Here is a 26,916-nt window from a genome sequence, read left to right as displayed (position 1 = left end):
TGTGCCCCCTTCTAAGTCACAACAACACACTTAGCGCCAGCACATTGATAAATTCCTTATTTGGAAACATGGATCCAAGAGCCTTTATCCTGCGACTTGTGCCCAGTCAATTAGCAGGTGTTCTGGAGTTGCAGTACTGGCAATTCGTACAAGAAGCTAAGCCCAACGTTATATAAGTGCTTCTTGAGCTTACAATAGCCAGTGTAGAAGGCAAGAAGTAACCTGAGTTTGTCTTGGAGTTGTTGCCAATACCCCTCCCTGCCCGCTCCTTTATCCTTGCGGAGTCAGTTCATTCCTATACCTGTGTGACCGGGCACCCAAATATGGTGCACTTTGTTACGATCTGATAAACTGCTCAGCCGCTCTATACATTCCGGCACTAATACTAATAGCGATTTGATCTCGTACTCAGAGATCTCTTCTGTCGCTGAATATAACTACACGTCCATTACGATAGTTATATAGGAGGTTTATCTGTACGCACCGACTTATGATCGGAAACTTCCTATGGGAAGCCTTACTGCTGAGAGTAACCTTGAACTTCTCAATGAAGTTCACGCTTTTGGGGATGCTGTTCCTTGGAAGAAGAAAGATGAAGATTTGTAAAGTAATCATAAAGTTCATGTACACTTCCATCAGTACGGCTACAAACCTATGTTAAACATACCTACTCTATTGAAGTTCCAAAAAATGTTTGTCTTATAAATGAAAGGTAAATAAAAAAACTAGCTATAAATAAATATTCGTTCAAAAACACTACCAAAAAAGGTTTTATAAGAGTTTCTTTTTCTACAAAAAACTGTATTAAGTTTGTGGTTTTGTGGAAATTACGAATTTCTTCGACGAATTTATGATAAGATTCGTGATTTGCTTTTCACATATGTATGTATGTATGTGTACATAAATACATGCACACCTAGTAGTTCCGTATAAGTATATGCGCAATTTGAGGTTCTCTGAATTTAAAACTCTTAGTTCTCGCCTTCATTTTCGATACGTTGTAACCTGCTGTGAGTTGTCACTTTGACGTCTTTGAATTACTGTAAAGTATGCTGATTATTTCAAGTAAAAAGTCATTATTATTACGAAGAATTTATTAAAACACATTTTCCTTGAGTGACTTTCTAGTATTTACTCACTTAAAAATACTTTCTTGATTATCAAACTTTTTATCAATTTAATTTTCTTATCTTAAATATTTAATTGTATATAATAAATAAATAAATATGTATGAATGTGGATCATATTTGATATGAAGAATCTTAAAGCTTTTAATAAACGGACGCATTTTTTCAATTGAATTTGAACTCCACATAGAAAGCTAAAGAGCTTTCACAAGTGTACTCTTATTTAAAATAACAACAAATTGGTTGAGGCTGATCGATTTCGCAGGCGCCCGAAATATGGTTGTCTCTAGTGCTATATTCCAACACAAGAAAATTTATAAAGTGTCTTGGCTGTCTCCGGACCGGAAAATTCAATCATGTTGTGATAGACGGAGGACGCGTCTCCAGTGTTTTAGATGTGCGTCCTAAGGAGGTCCGAGGTCCTAACATCGACTCGGACCACCATCTTGTTGCAGCCAAGATTCGCACCCGCCTCTGTGCAGCAAAAACCGCACGTCAACAAACACAAGGAAGGTTCGACGTCGAGAAGCTGCAATCACAACAGACAGCCGAACGATTTTCTACTCGGCTTGCACTCCTGCTCTCTGAGAGCACTCGTCAACAACTCGGTATAGGGGAACTGAGGGATGCCATTTCAAACTCCTTACGTACAGCTGCTACCGAAAATTTTGGTTTTCGGAAAATTCAAAAAAACAGCTGGTACGACGAGGAGTGCCGTGTTGCAGCGGAGAGAAAACAGACTGCCTACCTCGCAACGTTACGATCGATCACAACACGTGCGGGATGGGATAGATACCGAGAGTTGAAGAGGAAGCGAGACACATTTGCAGACAGAAAAAGAAAGAGGCCGAAATGCGTGAGTATGAAGAGCTTGATACGCTGGCCAACAGGGGTAATGCTCAAAATTTCTACGAAAAAAAGCGGCGGCTAACAGAAGGTTTCAAGACCAGAGCATACTCTAGTAGAACCCCTAAAGGTGATTTAGTGACCGATGCCCAGAGCATTCTACAATTATGGAGGGAACACTTCTTCAGCCTGCTGAATGGCAGTGAAAGTACAACGCAAGGAGAAAGCGAACCCGATTTCCCAATCGATGCCGATGGAATAGATGTTCCATTGCCCGAATGTGATGAGGCAATTACTCGCCTGAGGAACAACAAAGCGGCAGGGTCGATGGATTACCGATCAAACTATTCAAATACGGTGGCAAAGAACTGACAAGGTGCATACGGCCTTAAGAGTGTTCGAGAGATAAGTTTTGCGGAAGATTTATGGTTCTTTACGCATTGGCAACCGCAGTTGATTGAACAATGAGCATTACGAGAGACAGCGGCAGCGGTGGCTAGGTCATGTTGTCCGGATGAAAGAGAAGGTTTTCGATTCAGTAACCGCCGGGGGAAGCAGAGGAAGAGGAAGACCTCCACTCCGTTGGAGAAATCAGGTGGAGAAGGACCTGGCTGCACTTGGTATCTTGAATTGGCGACAAATAGCGAAAAGAAAAAATGACTCGGCTATCACCGCGTCAGTAAAGAAGAAGAAAAATCATGATCTTAAAATTTACTTTCTAAAGTTATAAAGAAAAAGGCAAAAACTCTGAAATTCAATGTTAGAAACTACAAATTGTATTACCATAGTTGGTGAGGTTTCTTTTATTTAAGTGCTTTTCTGAATAATAACTCTTGCTTGTAAATGTTTCTGCAAATTGTTATCTTTTAGATTCAACTTGAAGTTCTTAAGCCTTAAAGTTACTAAAACTAATATCACTAGAATTTTTTAACTTTATCTTTTGACTGAGGAAAGAAAAAAAGATTTGTCTCTGAACTATGAACTAACTTTTCGCAGCATACAGAATGATCAAAGAAGTTCCGACAGTCCTAAACAACGAAACTATCTATTCTTATTATAGTATCTCCAAACTATCTGGCTAATTTAAAAGAAAAAAATAATTGAATAAGCGCGCTTTGTTGTAAGCAAATCTATTATAATCGGCAAAGACACCGTTATACTTCAAAATGGGACTGACTCATCTTACTTTTCTGGTGTTATCTTTTTTAGATAAATTTGTCATTTGAATATTTATAGTTTTTTTTGTCGTTGAGTAATTTTGAAGACAACCAACTTATGACAGGAAGTATCAACACTTGTGGCAAACAACGTTTTGACAGAATATCAAAGAGAAATAACGAAAAATGCCAAATCTGACATACAAGTATAGTAATACAACTTTGTTTTTAATGTGATAAATTGAGCAAAATTCGCTTAATTTCAGCGCGAAGGGTTTAACATATTATACTTCATATACTTTGTTGATTTTAAACTTATTATTAGCTTTCTGTTATGCTTTTATTTGTATGAAGAGTCTAGTATATATTTTTATCAGCAGCACTGTCTCTTTGAATCATTTAATAGTGAAATTAAATTTAGTTTTTTGATGGATGGCTTGACCCACTGAACTTTATTGTGTTGATTAGTTTTATTTCAAAAATTTCTTTGCTTTTATATATAAATTTTTCCAAATAGTAAAAAAGCAATAAAAATCTTAAAGATTCAAGTTAAAAGCAAACGTTCTTCCATACTTACCTTATTACGAAAGCTTTCAGGTAGCAAGCCCTACATGAAATCTGTGTTGCTATTATTATTTAAATAATAACACTGACAGTTTATTTGCGCTTCTTATTCTTCAAATAGAGAGTTCTAAGAGTTCCACCACGTAACAAAATTGCTGAAGGAACTTCCTAAAATGTATAGTACTCGTATATCGTATCTGTCTGTAACTGTTTGAGATAGCTTTCTGCGTTCCGACCGTCACATATCAGACTTTATTGCATCCGGAACTCCACCCAAGCAAGAGTTCATCACGGTGGACAGACAATCTGTCTATTTTTTCACATTACGTAATTTTATTAAACGTATCTGATACTGAAAAAGCTTGATAAGATCTTCGTACACGGTATGTGACTGACTGACTGACAGGAAATGCATCATAGTCAATAGCTAACGGGACATATTTCGCGCTGAATAGTTTAGCATGACAATGCATTACTATCACAACAATTCAGAATTTTGATAAAGCTTTGTCAGCTAAAATGCAAAATAGCGGGTAATAAAAGCCGAAAGTAAATAGGAAAGTGTGACAAAAAAGAACATATCAGGACAGCAAAGCAGTCAGCGGCATATTCGGCGGAACGCGCAAAGTCAATCGTATCGTGGTGGTATCAGTCGGAAAATAAAACATTATGAATGGATACACACAGGCCGGTAGATGAATCAGTAGATGAGTAAATTGTGCATGTGGCAGCAAGCGATAAAGAAAGCAAGGGATGAGCACAACAAATGTGGAGTGGAAGCGTGACGTTAATGACATGCCAACTGATAAGAGAAAATCGGAACGAAAAATAAACGGAATAAAATATTGACAAAGGCAGAACCAAACATGAGCTAATCTGATGAAGTCTGTATATAAGTATAAACTTATACATATATATGTAGCTTTGATGACAAATGGTATAAATGCGCTAAAAGTGAATATATTCGAGAGCAAATCAAACCCAAAAAATATGATTTATTTATTAAAAGATATGTGGCAAGAATCAAAGTCCGAGAATTTTTTTCAGGACAATGTTGGGAGTAGTATTGGCCCGATTTTCTCTAATCTTGTCTTTATTAAGATACCTCACATACAATCTCCAATCATATGGACTAAAGTCAGGCGGATGTTCGAAAATCCTGACATTAATTATACGGGGTCTAGATCATGCTTTTGCTCAATTTTATCTTTATATTAGGAATATGGGAGCTCAAGGAGCGTTGGAACGATTCAAACCATTTTTAGTACACAGAGATAATATTATAACAGAAGGATTTTCACTGAATTTAAGTTGCAGGTTTAATTGAAGTTTGATCACCATGTATGTAATATAGAACAGGGTTGGTTAGACTAGTGCATATTGCCTCACTCCGCTGGACTTCGCTACAAAAACATTAACCTTTTACGTAGATTACTACACAAGATTATCACAAAAAAAGCATGGACTTGGACTGTCTTTGACTGACTCATGTCAAATCAAACGAATCAAACATCGACCATCATTCATTTACTTTGAAATTATCTGCAGTTTGGAATATAAATATTTCGTTTCATTGGCTTGCGGTAGATTTTCAGTAGAAATATACTTTTGGGTTTTTCCTAGAGAAAAGGGTGGTGGTAATTATTAATGACGTTATTACCGGTAATTAAATATTATTCATGACACAAATTTAGACTTAGCAAAAAAAAAGCATGACTATAGGTCCATATTCTATATATTCAATTAGGTCAATCTCTTAGCAATTATCACCAAACCAGTACATGAAACCAAGAAGCTTGAGACACAATAGAACACACATTACAATAGAGCAACGAGTGTGTTTTCTTTAGATGATGTTAGATCTAAGAATATTTAATAAGAAATTCCAAAGGTGTATCAGACAACGTCAACAAGGATACTGTGACAAAAAAGGACTTTCGACCTTTTCAACTGATGAAAATGTTAAAAAAAATAAAAGATATGGTGCTTAAAAATCGTCAGGCAAGTGTTAGAGAGATGGCAAGAGGGTTCGTTATCTCTCGCGAGTCCGTTCAAATGATTTTGGTGAATATTTTGGGCATGAAACACATTCTTGCTCGACTTGTGCTGATAAGCTGAAAATTTTGTTCAAAAATAGTACCGTAAACAGGTCTCTTTGGACATGCTTGATCGTGCGAAAGACTTTAATTTGCTTTTTTTTTACTTTAGTACGCACCTCGTCCTTTCGAGAACTCACGTGAATACTATATTTTGAAGAAATATTAATATGCAAACCGAGACGCGCTTTTCTTAGCACCTACTCAAAATAGATTGCACGATTTGAGTTGGCTTAAAAGCAAAGCCAAGCCGAGAAGGCGAAAAGCAGTTAAATGAAATAAAAATCCATCGAAAACGCGAAAAAACTTGCTCGAAAGTTTGCTGCTGTCCCTTGCAATAAACACACGTTGTGGTTAGTTGATGAATCATCCGACACTTTTAGCTCGCGCCGCTGTACTCGCCAGACAGACTCAACAAACGCACACACATATGATCCGCGTTGTCATATTTGCAATTCAAATGTGTCAACACACACATACACATTTAGTTATGCATATGTAAATATAGAGAATAATAACTATTGCGAGGGCATGCGACGCTTTTTGAGCGTGTGTGCTTTTCTATTTGTCGTCAATAAGCAACACGTACATATTTGCCGGTATGTATATATGTGTATGTGTGAAATTTGCATGAGTGATCGTAAATGTTGTTAATTGTTTTTGTTTGGCGTTCATTGACAGCCATCAGATTAGCATTTGTACATTTACGATTGTGTCCATAAATAAGGTCCAGCCCACGCAAGTTGAGAAGTAAGAAAAATTAAAGTATCTAGCTTAAGAAAATATATGCTCGTAAGTATGTATATTTGTAAAAATATAATTAAATTAGCACATGAGCTATTTTTATCAAGAAGATTTATGTTCCATAAAGCACTGGAACGATCGTGAGTGCTTGTTGTGTTTTTAGATCAGCTCTGAAAAATAAAACCAGCAGCATAAGAGAAGTGTCTTAAACTTGTGTACATGGCATATCAGCAAATTGCATTTATAATATCGCAACAATGTTTGTGTATTATAGTTTTGTTCACATAACGGTTGTTTGTTCCTAAAACTAAAAGAGTCAGATAGGGTTATATATACCAAAGTGATCAGGGCGACGAGTAGAGTCGAAATCCGGATGTCTGTCTGTCTGTCCGTGTCTGTCCATCCGTCCGTCTGTCCGTCCGTCCGTGCAAGCTGTAACTTGAGTAAAAATTGAGATATCATGATGAAACTTGGTACATGTATTCCTTGGCTCCATAAGAAGGTTAAGTTCGAAGATGGGCAAAATCGGCCAACTGCCACGCCCACAAAATGGCGGAAACCGAAAACTTATAAAGTGTCATAACTAAGCCATAAATAAAGATATTAAAGTGAAATTTGGCACAAAGGATCGCATTAGGGAAGGGCATATTTGGACGCAATTGTTTTGGAAAAGTGGGCGTGGCCCCGCCCCCTACTAAGTTTTTTGCACATATCTCGGAAACTACTATAGCTATGTCAACCAAAGTCTACAGAGTCGTTTTCTTCAGGTATTTCCATATACAGTTCAAAAATGGAAGAAATCGGATAATAACCACGCCCACCTCCCATACAAAGATTATGTTGAAAATCACTAAAAGTGCGTTAATCGACTAACAAAAAACGTCAGAAACACTAAATTTTACGGAAGAACTTGCAGGAGGAAGCTGCACCCAGGCCATTTATAAAAATTGAAAATGGGCGTGGCGCCGCCCACTTATGGACCAAGAACCATATCTCAGGAACTACTAGACCGATTTCAATGAAATTGGGTATATAATATTTTCTTAACACCCTGATGACATGTACGAAATATGGGTGAAATCGGTTCACAACCACGCCTTCTTCCAATATAAAGCTATTTTGAATTCCATCTGATGCCTTCTCTGTATAATACGAGTATAAACATTAGGAACCAGTGATGATAGCGGAATAAAACTTTACAAAAATACGGTATTTGAAAAATATGTAAATGACGTATTATGAAATCTCGATTATCACTTTACCATGCGAGAGTATAAAATGTTCGGTGACACCCTAACTTAGCCCTTCCTTACTTGTTTTCTATTGATTTGGCTGTAAGAATACATGCAAGCGACATGATAATCTCTCACTGGCTAATGATAAACATGAGTTAAGACGAAAAGCCTGGGTTAAGCTTTAATTTATTCTCATAGGTCAGGGATTATTGCAGCAGAAACCAGAAGAAGGGACATGCGAAAGAGTCGTGCGTTTGGAGTCGAATATCATACTTATGCATATTATTATATTTCATCTATTAACCTCAGCCAGCGACTACAAAGTGATAGGTATTTAGTGAGTTAGAGAACATTGAGAAAGCTGTTTTAAATTAAGACTCAGCGGCAAACTTTAACTTGGTAAGAAGGTAAGAAATTTTTAATGATTCCAATGCGGAAAGAAATGTATATATTTGTCATCAAAGTCATCAAAGTTGTGTGTGGTCTAGCGTTGTCCTGATGGAAGACGAAGCCCTTTCTGTTGATCAGTTCTGGCCGTTTTTTTCGATTGCTTGCTTCAATCTCAACAGTTGTTGACAGTAAAATGTAGAATCAATCGTTCGACCAGGCTGGAACAACTCATACTGGATACCTTTCCAATCCCACCAAACACTCAGCATAACTTTTCGAGGCGTCAATCCTGGCTTTGCGAACATTTGTTGAACTTCACCAGGCTTGGACCATGATCTTTTTCGCACATTATTGGCGTATTTGTTGCACTTTTCGCCTCCTGAAATGGTTCAATTTCATTTCGTTTCAGCAAAGAATCGCAGATGTTAATTCTTTTTCTTCTTTTTGTAGCCAGCCCTTTTTAAATGGTTCAAAACCGTTTGATGATGAATGTCATGGCTGCTTATGTGACGGTCCAGGACAATCTTTTCCATAATTTCATCGGCTTTTTCAACGAAAAAGTCGACCAGAGCGAAGTGCATCTTTGACATCGAAAGTTCCAGAACGGAAGCGAGCGAACCATTGTTGTGCTCCACGAACTGATACAGCATCGTCTTCGATCTCTTTTTTATTTCACTTTAAATTTTTCGAAAAATAAATAGCAGAATTGGAAAATTATTTTTAGCAAATTTGTTATTTTCAGTCTCTGCATGTTAAGATATTTTTCCAAAGAGAAGCATTCAAACAAAATTAACTGAATTTATGGTGCAAACTCAGTCGGAGATGCTTTCAGAACATCAATCCATAGTTCTTACTATTGATTCTGGTACAAATTTGATATCAGTGCCGGCCATTTTAAATACGGATAATGACAGTGATTAAACAGCATTTAACGTTTTTTTCAATAAATCTACCTATTTTCTATTTTCTTCTCCTTTATATATGGTTTTTGTTTTGTATTTTTTATGTTGTTATGAATGAATAAATCATAAGTCTGAAATTTGAAATTTATTGTTATGTCGTATATTTTGTTATATGCGATATTTTTTATATTCGGAACCAATGTTAGTTAATATTGAAAAGTAGCACTGGAGATATACGACTGCAACGACCTCCATTGACAAAATACGAAAAGACATTTTCGACTACCCAATATTTTTTACGGTTCACTACATCATATTACATACAGTACATGTGGCATAAAATTTTCAACTTATAATGGTATAACCCATACATTGACAGATATTTTTGGTGAAAAGTCAACTATAGATACTGAGGTCCACATATTCGCTACCTAGGGACTCGAACAGTTTTGGTTGGATTTAGACAATTTTTGTTCATAAGTTGGCATACATTGAAAGAATTATTAATGCAAATTACTTCTTGATTTGTGTACTGAAAAGTGAAAGAATCAATTGGAATTTAAAATTGTGTTATATGGGAAGTAGGCGTGGTTGTAGTTCAATTTCGCCCATTTTCGCAATGTGACATAGGAATATGAGAAGAATGTTACATACTAAATTCAGTCGAAACTGGTCGATAGGGTTCCAAAATATGCGATTTCACCTAAAAGTGGGCGGTGCCACGCCTATTCTCCCATTTTCACACTGGCTTCCATAAAGCTTTCTCATAACATCTTGGAGGTAAAGTTAAATGTCTTTGGCATGTTTATTTATTTTTGCGCTTTTAGTAGTTTTGAACTATCGTCAGAAGTTCTTACAATATTTGCACAAGGGGAAATTTTTTGCCCACGGGTGCCCCTGGCTACTTTATATGTTTTCGCTTAATGGTGTTTTGTGGGCGTGGCAGTGGTCCACACTCATTTACTCGTACTTTTTTTGTTTTTTTTTTTTGTACTAAGGAACCCGCATACCAAGTTTCATCAAGATATCTCAATGTTCACTCAAGTTATAGCTTATCTGCAGTATAGTGTATAGCTAAAAATAATCCTGTTAGAATTTGAATGATTAAACATAGGCCTAATAATGACCCGAAATTTCATCATGCTGAAATATTAATTGGGGCCGGAAGATCTACTAGAGCATTATTTGCAATTTTAAATAAGGGGTGTTGGGTGTTGGGTTGTCAAAAAAGTCTTGCGGTATTATATAATATATTTTATATCTCTATATCTATCTCGATTAGTTTTAGGTGATACGTACAATGGTTAGTGGGTCGCCATTTTGCAATAAAAAACGAGTATTTACAATATTTACTTCCTGCATGCATATCATTTTTCAACTCACATACCGTAACCAATTGACAAACTGCTGTCTAATACAATTTTATTAATCGCTTTTCATTTACAGGTAAATACTATCAATATATCGTCCCTATTTATGGCAGTGAACAAATATAAAACAAAAATGCAGCTCATCGAGTACTTCCCCTAGAAAGTATTTTTAATTAGCACCTAACAACATTTCAGCAAGGCAAAACGCGGCGCCAAACAAAGAGATGAGGTAAATAAGTATTTTTTGGGCAATAAAGTGTCTTCGAGGAAAACCCAGACACACACAAGCATGCATGAATATGCACAAAATATAATTGTGTGTAAACACCGTTGGATTTGTTTATACAGACGCCATGGTGTGCATAGACCTGTGGCGTGCGCTGTGAGAGTCAGGCAAGTTAATGAGTTCTGGCGAATGGCGGCGTAAAAGTTTTCGCCAAAATCGACGTCATCAATTAGACACCGCTGATAAATGCGTTTTGGGTGGCGCAACGCGCTGGTGGTGAGAAATATTAAGCGTAAACGGTTATTGAAATTTCTTCTGAATATAATATTAGGGTGGTGCTTAAGGTACAGTAGAAAAATTTGAATATTGATAAATGAAAAAATCATAGCATAGTATTCAGTATAAAACACATTTTACAAGGTGCGTTCCAAAGTAAACAGTTCTTTTTGAATCTAGCGCCCCCTGGTGGCGTCATCTATAAGTCGATTGGTGCGTTAGAGTCTGCTATCTTTATCGATTGTCCAGTGAGACATGACATTTCACTGATTGGAAGTGAAGTTATTGCGTTTTAAGTGTCAGTATGTTTGTGTTATCGGTGCGAAAATGAGCTTCGAACAAAGAGCCAACATTAAATTTTGTTTTAAAATTGGTAAAACTTTTACCGAAACGTTTCAATTGATGAAACAAGTTTATGGCGATGATTGCCTATCCCGTAGCAGAGTGCACGAGTGGTTTCAACGTTCAACGTCAAAGTGGTCGTGAGGACATAAATGACGATCAACATCAAAATCCGTGATCACCGGAAATTCCATCGAAGCTGTGCGAGAATTCATCAAAAATTAGCCGCAATCATCATTGAAATTCATGGAAATCAAATTGAACACCTCAAAAACATCGATTTATCGCATTTTGTCCGAACATTTGGGCTTACAAAAGGTGTGTCCACGGTTTGTTCCACACAAATTGACTGACGACCAAAAATTGCTCTCATCGATCGACGCTTGTGACCGATTATTTGACCAAAAATCACATTTTAACCATTAACCACTCCCCGTATTCACCTGACATACCTGATATGGTACCGTCCGACTTCTTCCTTTTCGGAAAAATGCATTTGCCCATGAAAGGAAGGCGTTATGCAGACGTAGAGGCCATTCAAAAGGCTTGCACCGGCATACTGGCGGCCATACCGGTCAACGAGCTAAAACACTCGTTCGACATGCTTTTGGACCGTGCAAAAAGCTGTATTGAAGCAGAAGGAGATTATTTTGAATAAAATAAATTGATTTTCACTCATAATAATTTTTTTTCATTGAGTTATAAAATCCATAAGAAATAAAAAATTTTCCCAAAAATAATCAAACTTTAACTGTTAATATCTTTTAAACGTTTGGGTTTCCTACAATTTCCTACAAAATCTAAGGAACAAGATATTTTTTCAAGTAGTTGGAAGCGAGATATAAATTTTTCTATCTGATAATAAGAAAAAATAGAAAACTGTATGTAGGAGGACCTTCCCGTTACAATTAAAAACTCATGTTTGAAGAGGCTTTCTTAGAGGTGTCTAGGAACCTATTTTTCCGAGTACCAAACGAAAAAAAAAATTTTTTTTGAATCACCCTAATATATACATGTATATATATACTTAAAAAACTTTAGAATCACCCTAATATTTATTTCTGGCATGTGTTTTACGCACACTCTGTTGATAAATTTTTTTCCATTATACTTTTATACTTATCGATCTACGTGTGAACTGGAGCAGAAGAAGTAAATTTTTATGAGTGCTCCAACTTCTGAACTCTGTGACTAAGTGAATTTATTTTAACAAAAATTTCTTTGAAAGCATATTGCCTATATTATGGTAGAAATGTGTACAAAATATAACGTCACTTAGTTTTCAATAAAGTGAGGTTAGTTGACACGCATAATATGCATACTTGCATGTACATACTTATGTATATGGTTACTATGGGTGTAAATAGTTTTAAAAACCTAACGAGTTGAAATTACCGATATAAGATGGCTATCTGTAAGCTCCGCATAGATATTGTTAAACAGAAAAAGTTGAAATCTAGCTAGTCTAGTTGCAGCATACGATTTTCATGTATTATGCAAAACTCTAAGCAATAAAAGCTACTTGGCACCTGCTTTGGTCGACTGGAATCGTTTATTATTATTATTTTTGAATAGAGGTTATAATATTAACATTTATAATATTAATAATATGATGCATAGAAAATTTTCTTAGCTACCCAAAAGGATGGGAACAAAAATTTTTTCATCGGATCTTTTGAACTTTTTATAACTCAGATGTCAAGTTTTAGGGGTATGTATTATACTATATAGCCAAAAATAGCACTGACTTAATTCTTTAAGACGAACATCCGTAAAGCTTTCTTGGTTAATACGAATAAGAATTTTATGAACTTGCTTTTGCAGGTGTAGAGAGTTCGCTGAGCGCAAGAGTGGCCATAAAAGATTTTTTTATATATGGCTTAAGTCACTACATCCGGTCTTGGACCAAGTACCCTCTGGGTAGCCAAAAAACATCTGTGTGAAGGCGAGCTAAAGTAAGAAGGCGGAACAACCTCCCCAGTGTTGTGCTCTTCGTTTCGGACCCGCCACGTAAAAAACACTATCAATGAAAAGAAAAAAACAGCCCCGGATGAGAGATCTCCCTTTTCACTGTTGTAAACTCGGCTATAATCGTATAAGCGGTGTTTAAGCCAATAAAGAAAAAGAGGAAATGTGGTCAGAACGTAATAATGATGAATATGATGAAATATATATAAAATCTCAAACATCGACAGTGACAGGTCGAAAATATATAAAAATCGAAATATTTCTATATTTATTAAAAAATAATTGCAAATATTGTTCATCAAATCAGATTAGAGTCGGCTAATTCATCCCCGATTAAGGTTACTATTTACGCACTAAGTGGCCCATAATTTTGGACTAATGTCTCTAAAAGATTACTTTGACGACATTATGTGGTAGTAAAAATGTAATATAACATTTATAGATGGGATTTCTGAGCGCACAGATCTTTAAAAGACACTCTAATCTAAATATAATCATTACTATACAGGAGATAATTATTTATTTCTTTGCCGTTCGTGTTTGTTTGACTGGGATTTGACTTGATATTACTATTTCAGATCGATCACAACACTTTCAGAAACTCGCAACTTAACAAAGATGAATTTATTGCACCTTTGCTTCACAATTTTTGATATATTTTGGCTAATTTACTACTTCTTCGTTCCGAAAAATGTTCAAAATTTTTCAGTCCAACTGATGCCTCATTATGACTTAATCATTTTATAATACACAAACATATATGGTAGCTGTAATCATCGACTCACACTGCCTACCTCTCGCCACTGTAATGCCACTAAAGTCCACAACAATAACATAGCCGTAATTGTCTAACTGATAAGCTAAACTTTTTATTTGATTAAATACCGAAACTTGAAAAGAGATAAACTTTAGTTGCGCTGATATTCGAAATGAGCTCATAATCGTTTAAAAATAATGATTATAACATTACAAGTCAAGCGAATTGCCACTGTAAATTCCTCATAATGTTATCATAAATATATGTATGTATGTATATGTATGTATGTTTACATGCATACTAACAGCCAAAGTTACTATACTAAAGTGAAACAAACACAATGTGAAAGCAGAAATTCCACATTGAGTAGTAGACACTTGAGCTGCCGGTAGGTGCTAAGTATTGTTGATTTATCTCATTGTGCTTTATCTGCTAAAATCTGCTAAATATTTTATTTGCAGTGACAAGGTGTCTGCACAAATTATCGAGCCGAGTATGCATTCCCCTTTATACAGCGTGTTTTCAAGAATGTTTTTGTAAACCTAAGAGTGTTTGAAAATTTCCCGCTTTAATTTTTTTTTTTTCAACTCCAACGGCGGTCAAAATTTCTATACACCTCTTCGCTTAAAAATGCGCAGCATAAGACATAAGGACATAAGGAAGCCTTTTATGTTGCCGGACCATTGCAGTATATTTCAAACTGAGGTCTTCGATATTGCAATTCCAGAGTCAACATCTACGTAGACAGCCAAGCAGCAATCAAGATAGTTACCTCATATCACATATCGGTTAGAAGTATCTTGGGAAGCACGGCAGCAGTGCAAAGGCCACAAAGGCATCGAGAGCAATGAAATATTGGATGAGATTGCCAAGAATGGTGTACGGCTAACACCCGTATCATTTCTAAACTTTCTTCTACAAATATTTTTGTGGTTTGACATCACTTTGCATAACTGGATGCTAATTTTTTAGCAAGTAGAGTGTCTTCTGAGACATCTTTTGGTAACATCCACAGTTCACATAGCTTGATTTATGAGCCTGAGTTCATATTACTTGCTCATATTGCCACGTCGAGGCATTTTTGTATGGTAACTCTGAATGAGTTCAGGAGTTCTTGCGATTACTAGCATTCAACTCTCTTTGGCATTAACCTCAGTTAACGTGTTCTGTAATATTATACTGCCCTTTAATTTATCTTCATGTGTATCGAAATAAAATCAGCACGAAAATGTGGCAACGTTCAGAAATAGTAAATAGATAATTTAATGATTTTATTAAAAATAATATAGGCATTTTATTTATATATATTTATTTTATTTATATATATATTATATATTTATATATATATATATATATTTATTTTATTTATATATATCCAAGCTATGGCTCTAAGAAGGGAAAATATCTGTGTATGCTCCAGATAAGCTTTTCCTAACAAGTTTTTGATAGAGTCAGCATTTAAAAATAATAACAAAATACAAACGAATCGGTGAATATTTTATTAAAAAAAAAAAATTCAAAATTTCAAAACACCCTGTATATGAATTTTTGGAAAAAATAAAAATTTAAAAAATAATAACAAAAATCAAAAGAAACGGCGAATAGTTTATTTATCAAAAAACAAATTAAAAATCTCTAAGCACCCTGTATATTTTGCAATTTTTTTTTAAACATAAACATTAAAAAAATAATAACAAAAATCTAAAGAAACGCTGAATATTTTATTTTTCAAAAACCAAATTTTTAAAAATTTCAAAACACCCTGTATATAAACTTTAAAACAATAGATTAAATACTAAACTTTTATATTATCAAAAAGTCGTTCATTGTTCATTGTCGCAAATATACACATGAAACGCACATTACATACATATATATACTATATAATGTGACACACAGCATTTGGCCACTATCTGCACTAACCAGCGATTAGTAATTATCACTTAATTAATGATGATGTTAGCGCATTTTTGTTTGTATTAATTGCCTGTAGCTAAGGTGCAATCTCTTGCTTTGTAACGGTAGTTACTGTGCTTGCGACAAGGTAAAAATACATACTCTACTGTACACATACATACATATACACATATACATATGAATATGTACATATGTATTTATATAGAAGTAGCTGAGAAATTAGTCATTTAGTTTAAAGCTAAAGTCAATTGGCACAAGCCATTTGGAATTTCTGCCAGTTTGAGTAGCGTTTTTGTGCAAATAATTGTGTTTGCTTTGAAATATATGTATGTATTTATATAAAATAGTTCAAGTAGGCACGTGCTGTGTAAATAATTTTATCAGCTTATCTATTTACACATGTTTCACACAATCAACTAATAAATACTTACAAACATATTTAATATTAAAATAACATTATTACAAACATACACACACACTTATATTCAACCTTCACACGCCCACTTTTCAGCCTACTTTCCACGTTAATTAGTATTAATACCAGGAAAAAATATATCATTGCATACTTTTAGGCACTTTTAAACTAATTTTGAAATTATACCGAAACATATCCATACACACATCTACATAAGAGACACACCTATGCACACATACGCATAAGCTCAAATATTTTATGCTCGAATATTTTAGGTGAAAAATAAAAATATTTTCCTTTAAAAATTAGCTATTTTTGAACAGTTTCGTTTAGAAAAAAGTAGTTTTATTTCAGTAAGTTATGTGTATATGTACGAGTACATCATACTGTATATTTTTAATAAGATAAATGTATGTATATCTCCTCTCACGCTTTTACTCACCTGATGCTGCGATGTGGATGATGTTTCCTTAACACTACTACTCGAACTTGTGTTTATGTGTCGCCCCACGGTCGTTGTTGTTGCGCTGCTCAAACCATTACTGCCATTGCAGTTACCCACCGTGAGGCCATTGATGCCGGGCGTTGTAACTGTAGTAACTGTAACGACGCCACCACCACCACCACCACCAACGCCAACATTTGTGGTTGGTGTGTTGCCATTTTTCTTGTGGAAATTTTCAATTAACGACGAGGCCGGACTGGAGACGCCACTATGTGAACTATCCGAAAAATCTGACATCTGAAAAAAGAGAAAAAATATTTTTAAAAAATTGTTAATAAAACTTGAAATCAACTACATTGCTATTAAAGTTCATTTTCTCAGCGTTTTTGTTTATAATAAGCAATATTTTGCTTTCTCAGTTAGGCGTTAAAGCGATTTGGCCAAAATTCGTAATTTTTTGAAAATATTTCAAGTTTAAGGGTATACTATATTGGTCGAAACTTAAGTTACATAATGTTTATAAAATAATGTCTATAAGGCTGAAATCAAATCATTCTAGACTTATACTTAAGCTAGCTGAGGAAGATGTTAACGCTTTACCCCCAACTGCTTACCAAACTACCTAAAAGTGTTTTCTGTTTTAGAAAATTATAACAATGACTATAGAAAAAGCGCTGAACTTTAATAATTATTTTTCTCAAAATATCTGCTTAAATTTCGTAAATTATATTCAGATCATATTTACAAATTATTCAGAAAATTATACAATTTTCTTTTAAGTCTACTCCCATCCATCAAAATCAAAGCACTTATTTCATTAAATATTATATTTCATTCATTCATATATTTGCACACGACTATCAATAGAAGGTTTATTCCGTCGCATTTTCTCGTCAAATATTAATTTGCCTCTAATTTACTTTTGATAAGCAATTGATTGCACTTCATTACGTGGAATTCAGCAGTTATAACTGTAGACATGCTGCCGACAACTCTTATAAATGAATACACACACATACACATATAGCATGTATAATGGTGACATGGATGAAAAATGTGTTTGGCGACGCGATAAGATGTTGCCAATTAATTGCGGCAATCATTTATAAATCAATCTAATACGAATATAACAGTAAATGTGCAATGAACAAGTGCTTTGATTGACAGCATCGACACCAACACATACATACATGCATACAACAGACATTCAAAGTGGAACTACATATAAGGTTGAAGGTCACATCAGAACGGCAGATAAGCTATATACATATAATTTATAATATAAACAATGATTGAAAAGTGTCAGAGTGACTCATTTGAACTAAAAAATTAATCAAATATTATTACTAATGTTATAAAAATCTTTTGTGAGCACTAACCATATCTAGCAATTTTTATGGAATTTTTAAATATTTTTTTCTGCTCTTGTGCCTTGCATTTGCATAATGGCGAGACAGACCCCAAATAAATCCAAATGCTCTCCACTGCTTTGCGAATTTTCATAGAATTGCGAAATATGAAGAGGCCAGCCGGTTAAAAAGCAGCAGAAGCTGGCTTAGATTCTTAACTTGCGCCACCCACGCTCTCATTGATTCTACGGGTAACAGAAAAATGCTGATCGTGCGCGAAACACCGTTCGCTGTTGCATAAGTTACAACAAAAACATAATTAGCCCACGCATCGTGCAATGAGAGCAAATAGATATAACCCAGTGAACAGAGTTAATAATTAAAATGAGCGTTGCTGGAAATTGCTGAATGTAAACCATATACTCGTATAACTAGTTAGCACAAATTTATCATAATTCACTAGATCGAACTATTTCGAACTTAAACTAGTAATACTAGTTCACAGATAAAACAAAATCAAAATACTGACCATTCACCCTTGTCTACGGAATCTCATATTTTTTTTAAGATGAGGAACACTGAAGAAATTCGAAATTTTAGAAGATAGGAAGAGGGTTCGAAACGTGTCAAACAATATCTGAAAAATATTCCATTTCGATCGAAGGTGAAACAAAGATTTTTGAAAACTTCAAGATAAGGAATACATGCAAGACGATACGGTGGAGTTCCAAAACCCAGAATTTCCAAACACGTTGAACAACTTATGCGACGAAAATTTGCTGAAAACCCTGAAATTTCAACGATGGAGTTGATCAAAGGTTTTGGTCTGGATATTTCCATTAGTACAATGCAAAGGAATTACGAACATCTGGTTTCAAAAACTCTGTCGCAAAAAATTACCCAATGATTTCCGCATCGAGTAGGAAGAAAGATTAAAATGTGCAAAATGAGATAAAGCAATTTGGTACGATAAATCCAAATTCGAGCTGAGGAGTTCAAAAAATAGTAAGCAAGTTTGCTGTAAGCTTTCCGATCGCTTAAAACCAAAGTGCATGCAATCATCAATGAAGCAAGGAGATTATCTTATGGTTTGGGGCTGTTTTTCAAATTTTGGTGTAGGTGACGGATTAACATATATGTTAACATTCTTAGCGAAATTTGACCAATAAGTGTGGAAAAAATTACTTTGGGGTCGTTTATTTTCCAACAACTTAACGACCCTAAGCACACATCTTACCTGGCTATACACTTTATTGAAGAAACCTTAACCGAAAACTGAGCTGACCAGCCAAGTCACCTGATTTGAAGCCAATTGAGCGTTTATGATCAATACCAGATCACCAAAAAACAGCCATACTAACTTGCAATCATTTTTCTTAGAGATGAAGCATTATTGAGATAACATTCCAATGAAAATATTAGAAAATGTGAATGAGTTATTTGATGGCATTTCGAAAGATCCTACCCATATGAAAAATAGATATATAGAGAGTTTTGAATGTGAACGAAATTTAAGCAGAATATTTCAAGATCGCAGTCACAAAGTTTCGCTTGCAAATTTTTATTCAGCTTCCTTGAATTTTATAAAAAAAAATAGTGAATACATTAGCTATTTATACTTTGTTGTCTTACCAGTCTCTTAAATGAAAACGGAGTGATTGTTAACTGGAAATTATCTACATACATTCATTACCATAGTTGTCCGGCAAAGTAAGATAAAAATTACAAGTTGGCGCATTTAAATCGGTGGCAATATTCAATGGAAGTATCAATTAAACATGTAATTACTGTCCACCCACAAGTTTAATGAAGTATTCAGAAAAATTACTAGTCAGAGCAGCTAAGCCGTCAATTGTCTTTTCAGCTGTCGGTGTTGATATCGTACATCAAAGCTAGGTTAGGTGGAACCAGTGTAAAACAAAAGGTAAGCGACAGCAAAATTTCAAAGCGAAACTTTATTAAAACTATGATATGTGAATTTTTCAGATAAATTTTGAGGTTACGTGCAAAAGGTGTATACACAAAATTATAGATTTTTTCATTGCCAACAACCTTGCCATATAACTTTTTTCTACAGGACTCGTAGTTTTACCATAAATCGAGTGATACGGTCTTCAACACTTAAAGGTTCAATCACGTCAATCTCGTTCCGCTCTTTTCCCTACTGCAAATCGCTCGTAAAATATTTTTCCTTTCATTTTTGTTGTTGTTATTTTAAGCAATTATCATCGAGGGTTTCTTGAAGACGTCTCGGAAGCTGCGCAGATAAAACTTTTCGTACTGATCAGCTTTATCTGAAGCATGGGGTGGTTCAGGAGCCAATACAGAGAGGGGACTTTAGTTAAAATGGTATTGCAATGGACTTCCTAAAGGCCTAACCTTGTTATTTTATCTTTCCTTTAGAATAAGTTTCATCCTACTGAATTTTATTTTTTTGATTATAACCTCATTTCCACAGGGTTGCATTCAAGCAGGTTTCAGTGCTGTCAGTACCACAATCAAACCAACTCAGCCACACCCACTCAGCTTCATTAGCATGCGTAAGTCATACAAATTTTATGCGTTAAATTTTCAAAAATATTTTAATTTAATTTGAGGCAAAAAACGCTTAACAACTCAATCTGCATATAAATTGCCATAAGTGTTTCGAAAAATCATAAATCATAAATAATTAATTCAGATATGACAAATGCACGTAGCAAATGAAATACGACTAATGACTTGATTAAGATGTTAGGAAATTTGTGAAAAAAATATTTAACAGAAAAGAAGAAAAGCTAATTAATGTGTGCGCCGCTAAAGCCTCTTATCGGCGATGAGTGATTTCGCCAAGCAAGACAAACATAAGCTCAACAGATGGTTGCAGATTTAACAAATCGATGGAGAATTAAAAATTGACAATCGAATAATCGGCGCAGATAACTGTGAAGCCGCGAGTTTCAAAGCGATTCATACAAATGGTGAACATCACAAACATAATACTACAGTTGAGTAGTTGTAATAAATTTTCAATTGTGCTTGGGCGGCTTCAGCGTCGCAACTATGAAATATGCCCGCCATCACAATGTTTATTGTTTGCATATGTAAATATCATATGCAAATCAGCTTCGGTTGACAATGAGTGAATTGTGTGGTGCAATTGGTCAGTTACAGCCAAGTCAATACCTGCCACTATTCATATTCACCGATATGTTATAATGTATTGTATGTGGCGATAATCTCAACAGGTTTAATTACATGAAAAATGCATTGGCGTATAAATCTAAAATGCAAATCTTGTTGTCAAAGGAAATCCCACGATTTAGACCTTTGTTTTTATAGAAAATATGAAAAAAAAACTTTATGAATAGATATTCATACTTAGACATCACAGTTGAAAGCACATAAAATGTATATATGCAAATCGGTGCAGCGCAAAAACCCGGTAGGAAAAATATAAATTTTTAGACGATGTAAAATGTGCTGCCTCTAAGTTTTATAACTGATAGTAATCTTTAACCATTGAAAAACAAACCACTACCTCAAAAATTTGGCATTTTTATGGTGAGGTGAATGAGAATTTCAGTGCAAATATAATTTTATTCAAGGAATTTGGAATCGCTTGGACTGATTTTAAGTTCTTTCGACAAACTTTTTCTTAATATATGAAAATATATAGTAAGAACATAGCCGGAAAGTGTAAATAACACGCAAAATATTTAATTATACATCAATATTAATTTTATCGCCTTTAAAGTAATCCTCAACAGTCCTCGAAAAACTTTTCATAAGCACTTTTCGGCCTTCAGCTCCTTCAGAGAATTTTCGTTTATCTCTTCGAAGGACTGAAAACGGGTTTCACGGAGCGGCAATTTCAGTTTGAGAACAGAAGTTCTCACGCAACCACCTCAATACAGCCAAATTAAACACCTTATTGACCGTCTGTCCCTCCGGTACAAATTCAAGATGCACCAAACCACGAATATCGAAAAAACAATGACCATCACTTTGATTTTTGAACGGCTATGCCGTGATTTTTTTTGGCTTCGGCCTGATTTTTTTCCTCCATTCCAATGATTGTTGACTTGTTTGCTTGTCAGACTCATAAACCAATGCCTCATCGGCATTTGTAATACTCTTCATGAATGTGGGATCGGAATTCGCATGATCAGACATGTCCAAAGAGACCTGTTTGCGATACTCGTTTTGAAAAAAACTCAACTTTATCGGAACGAGTCGAGGAAGAACGCGTTTCATACACAATATATCCACCGAAATCATTCAAACAGACTCGCGAGAGATGGCAAGAGAGCTCGAAAAATATTATACTCTGACAATCGTACCCAAAACTGTTTAAGTGTTTATCATTAATTTTTTTTTTTGTTTTTTGATCGGAAATTTATTTTTCCTACAAGGTATGCCATACAAACACATATTTACATAGTGTACCAGTCTCAGTTTGCAGTGTGATTGTTGACTTTATTTCCTTTTAAAGTTATCTACAAATGCACTGTGGACTATGTAAATACTTGCACATAAAGTTTTTCCAATAAATAGACTGAAAATAACAATTCGCATGCTAATAACAATATTCAAATGTAAACTGTATATAAGTGACTGTTGATAAATTAAAGGCGGCAGCAATAACTACTCGTAAATATAAATATTTATTCAATTATTACATTAACATTAATGAGGGCGTGCAGTGAAAAAAGTTATGGCGAAACGAATTTTAAAGGTTATAGTAATGAGGAATGTATTGGGACTCCAAAGAAGTCATATCAAAAAGAAGAAAACATTTTAATAAAGGCTTCATCGAAGCTATACTATATACCCTTGGCCGGTGAATTTCTTATAGCCTAAAGAGTATATAAAGATGTTTATCACTGTTGTGATCGCTCAAGCTATATGGAAGCTATATGTTATAGTGTTCCAATCTGAAAAATTTCTGCGGAAATTATAGAGTTACTTCGGACAATAAGCCATGCCAAAATTTTTGCAGATAATTTGCCAAACAAAAAAGTTTCCCATACAAGAACTTGACTTTTATTGGTCAATATGTGTGACATCTCCACATATATTCTATAGTAGTCCGATCTGAACATTTCGTTCCGATATTGTGGCTGCCTTGAATAATAATACCATATAAGTTTTGTGAAGATATTTTCTTATATATGGTCTTCTGGGTGTTAAAAACTTCATATAATTACAAGTATGTACTTTAGATGATCTCATAGAAAGTGATATAAAGAAATTTCAAAACACCAAATACAAATTTTATTACCCAAAAAATCATTCAAAATTCACTCTTCATTTTTGTGTCTTAAATCGTTTTTCAATATTTCAATCCACACTAATGCTAGCATTAAACTCATATCTACTACTATCTAACCACTTATGTATATCCATTTAAACAACTGTCATTTCTCTATCGAAACCGGCTGTAAAATCTATTAATAATCCACTTGCCCACTTCTCCAAGCATTTAGTCCCACTTTCAACACTTTTGTTGAATCGCTTTCTAAGCCGCTACGCTCGCAGCCTTTTCGCCTTACTTGCCGCCAACTTAATTGATTGCATTTCATTGTCAATGTTGAAACTCATAAGACAGGAAATGATTTGTACGCTTTAATGATGTGAATGATGATGATTGGATTCATGGCAGAGGAGAGTCTAGCATTACAGTTAATGCAAAATAATACTGTTATTTGTGTATACATGCAAATATATTGTTGGTAGTAATGTTATGGTAGTCTGAACTATGAGTTCATGGCCTCAGTCGTGGGGTGAACACACTTTGCTTGAATGCGTTGCTCTTTTCATAACTCAAATTGAGAGATTGCGGAAATCGAAATTCAAAACATTATTAATTAATTAATCAAGCCAGTCGTTAATGAAACTTTTGTAAAAGAAATTCAAGTTTACTTAAACTTAAAACTCAAACTATTTTCTGCTTATGTATTTTTGAACTCGCAATGATATCAGACTTGCAGCAGATGGGCATTTGGATTAATCTGAATGTGGACGGTCTGAAATTTTTGAGTTATCCCGATCATGATTCTAATTCTAAAGACCGGTATATCGACGATCTCACACCTAGTGGTTGACGACAGTCATATGTCAGTCAACTGAGAACTGGAAAACTGTCAGCGAAGCGGCAGCCTCAATAATGACAAAACTGAGACATATAGAGCAGAGTAGGCGTCCGTCAGTCCGGGCGATAGAGGAGATTTAAATGTCTTAACACTTCCATGAAGTAATACTTAAACAGGTTGTTCCGTGGGAGAGTCTAAAGCCAGTTTCAAGCTTTCCTACAATTTTAAAGCATTAATAATAGGATTTGGCCATCTAAACTCTTCAAACCTACTTATACCCATTAGTTTATATGGGAATGTACTTATTTCGTTTTCTCGAAAACATGACTTTCGATTTCATTAAGATATAACAAAATATTGAGCAATAATATTAAATTAAATATTTTTAAAATAATACAGTTAGTTACAAAAAATCCAACAACAGGCGTACCGACGAAAGTTGTTATAGCACAGTATCCCAAAACCCAAAATATCTGCGCTGAAACTTGAAGCTCAAAAGCAAATATCCAATTACAAAGTCGTCACAATTAACGAAATGTAAAACCCTTATAACTCAACAAAAAAAAACAATATCTATAAGAAACAGTTGAAAGGGTACAAACCAGTAGCAAACGGTGTTAAAGACTCGAAGACACGCCAATCAAATCACTTGTCTGATTTTATAAATTTTTACATCTGTCAAAGAGCATTGTTCGCATCTCTGACAGCAACAGCAGACCGAACAAGTGCGAACGAGTTCGAATGCTTGTGAAATCTTCGAAAATGATTTTAATTTCGGTGGCTACTGATTTACATACATAGTTATATAAATACTAACACTGAAGGATTGATAGATGATGCTGGTAAACAATAAAGTAAAAAATAAAGAAAGAAGACGAAAGAAATAATAATTTATTGCATCAATAAGAATGGGTTTTATGTGAGTTACTAAGCTCGTCTGAGAAAGTATTAGACTTAAGCGGCTTTGAATGCGTTATTTTTCATTTTTAAAGAATTCTCTTTTCTTGAATTCTTTTTGCATCAATTTTTTTTTTTTTGGTTTTGTTTTTTCGGCTTCGAATTATTAGTTGACTGAAATCTGTGCTTGTTTGTTCTTGCTTCGAGACTTAACGACGCGCTAAGCTTGTTGCCAACAATCTTTTATTTCTTTGTTTTTTGTTCCTTTTTAGGCTTATTTGCATAAAAAATCACCGGCTTAAACAGCATTGTTGAGTTGCCAAATTTAAAATATATTTTGTTTCGGCAAAACTAAATAAAAGCCGTAAGAAATGCTATGACACATCTGTGCCACCACATGTGGTCAGCCGAAAGAAAACCAGTTATCATTAGGAAATTACAAGAATTTCAATTTATTATGTATAATTCTCAATTGAAAAGGAACATATACATATTTTTATAATATTTACACATACGTACATAAGTTTGTCAATCAAATTATTTAATCTGGAAATTTATATTCCTCTCTAATGCAGAATCGTTTCACATATTCGATTTTAAAGCGCAAAATAAATAAAGAAACCTTACTCTTCATAAATTTTGGCTTCACCGTGTACTTCCATCAGCCAACTATTTAAATATAGGTTATGTACGCCGAAAAGTTTTGCATAAATTGATGGTAAGCACGCAATGTCACGTGCCGCAAATGCGCGAAATGTCAACAAACACATTTAAACGCATAAAACTAAAACCATAAAATGTATTAAAAGAATGACAAGCGAGCTTAAGGAATTAAAGCATGAGAATTTGTGAAAAATTGTTTGAGCATTTTAATTTTTAGGCTTAGTGAGTTCAAGGAACTTTTGTGGTCAACAGAAAGGGAAAATAAATATTTATTGCTGTATATATTTACATTTGTACACATATGTATTAGGTTAGAAAAAAAATAATTTAATATGCTTGGTGCTCATGAACAAAATCTCTCTGAGTAAGAGCTCTTAATTGTAACGGGAGTTTTTTATTTTTTCTTATTATCAAGCTGTTAGGTTTACTTCGGACTGAGAAGGCAATTGAAAAGTAAATGGATGAAAATACTCCAGCTCTGAAAGTATTCGACGCAGTACCGTCGGGGGAAGCAGAGGAAGAGGAAGACCTCAGTTTGTATGGCACTGGTCCGTTGGAAGGACTAGCAGTGGAGAAGGACGTTCGCAAAATTTCAAAACAATATCTTAAGAACTGAGGGAATATCCAATTGGCGCCACGTAGCTCAAAAGAAGAAACGACTGGCGCGCTGTTGTTAACTCGGCTATAATCGCGTAAGCGGTGACTACGCCAATTAAGAAGAAGAAGATAGGTTTATGTCTCGCCCCCAACTACTTCAAATATGTATTATTTCATTTCACAAATTTTGTAGGAAATTGAATGCTCTCTCACGATTTTCATAAACCAAACTGTTTGAGAGATATTAACGGTTGAAAAATGGGCTTTCCATTTAGTTAAGAAAATAAAAGAAAGTATTATATGACAGTGGTATATATTTTTGCTAAGCTTGCAAACAGATGTCGCTAAATTTCACATAGATTGGGTTTTAATATACTTGGTCCGAAGACCATGAAGCAAGGATGAATAGAACATATCTAATTAAATTTTTGAAACCGTAAATGATGCTTTGAGTTGGTACCTAAATTCAATTTCCTCAAGTTCTGTTAAAAATCCAAACTTGTTTTGAAGTATTTTGGCTTAGAACCTCCGCCAACTACTTGTACAACCTTTGATAAGT

The 26,916-nt window shown here is 34.7% G+C and overlaps 1 protein-coding gene across 7 annotated transcripts in view; it reads right to left on the bottom strand.

Annotated features, from left to right (window-relative positions):
• Positions 1-26,916, bottom strand: part of LOC126762565 (NAD(+) hydrolase sarm1) — a 146,207-nt gene that overhangs the window by 38,867 nt on the left and 80,424 nt on the right. For all 7 annotated transcript variants that reach the window (XM_050479409.1, XM_050479408.1, XM_050479405.1 and 4 more), the window contains one exon: positions 16,775-17,074. In XM_050479409.1, coding sequence (XP_050335366.1) covers positions 16,775-17,074 — 300 coding nt within the window. The remainder of the gene's footprint in view (positions 1-16,774; positions 17,075-26,916) is intronic.

This window comes from Bactrocera neohumeralis, chromosome 6, assembly GCF_024586455.1.
Source record: "Bactrocera neohumeralis isolate Rockhampton chromosome 6, APGP_CSIRO_Bneo_wtdbg2-racon-allhic-juicebox.fasta_v2, whole genome shotgun sequence".
Lineage (NCBI taxonomy): Eukaryota > Metazoa > Arthropoda > Insecta > Diptera > Tephritidae > Bactrocera > Bactrocera neohumeralis.
Note: the sequence above shows the minus strand (reverse complement) of the source record. Positions and strands in the feature narration are given on the sequence as shown.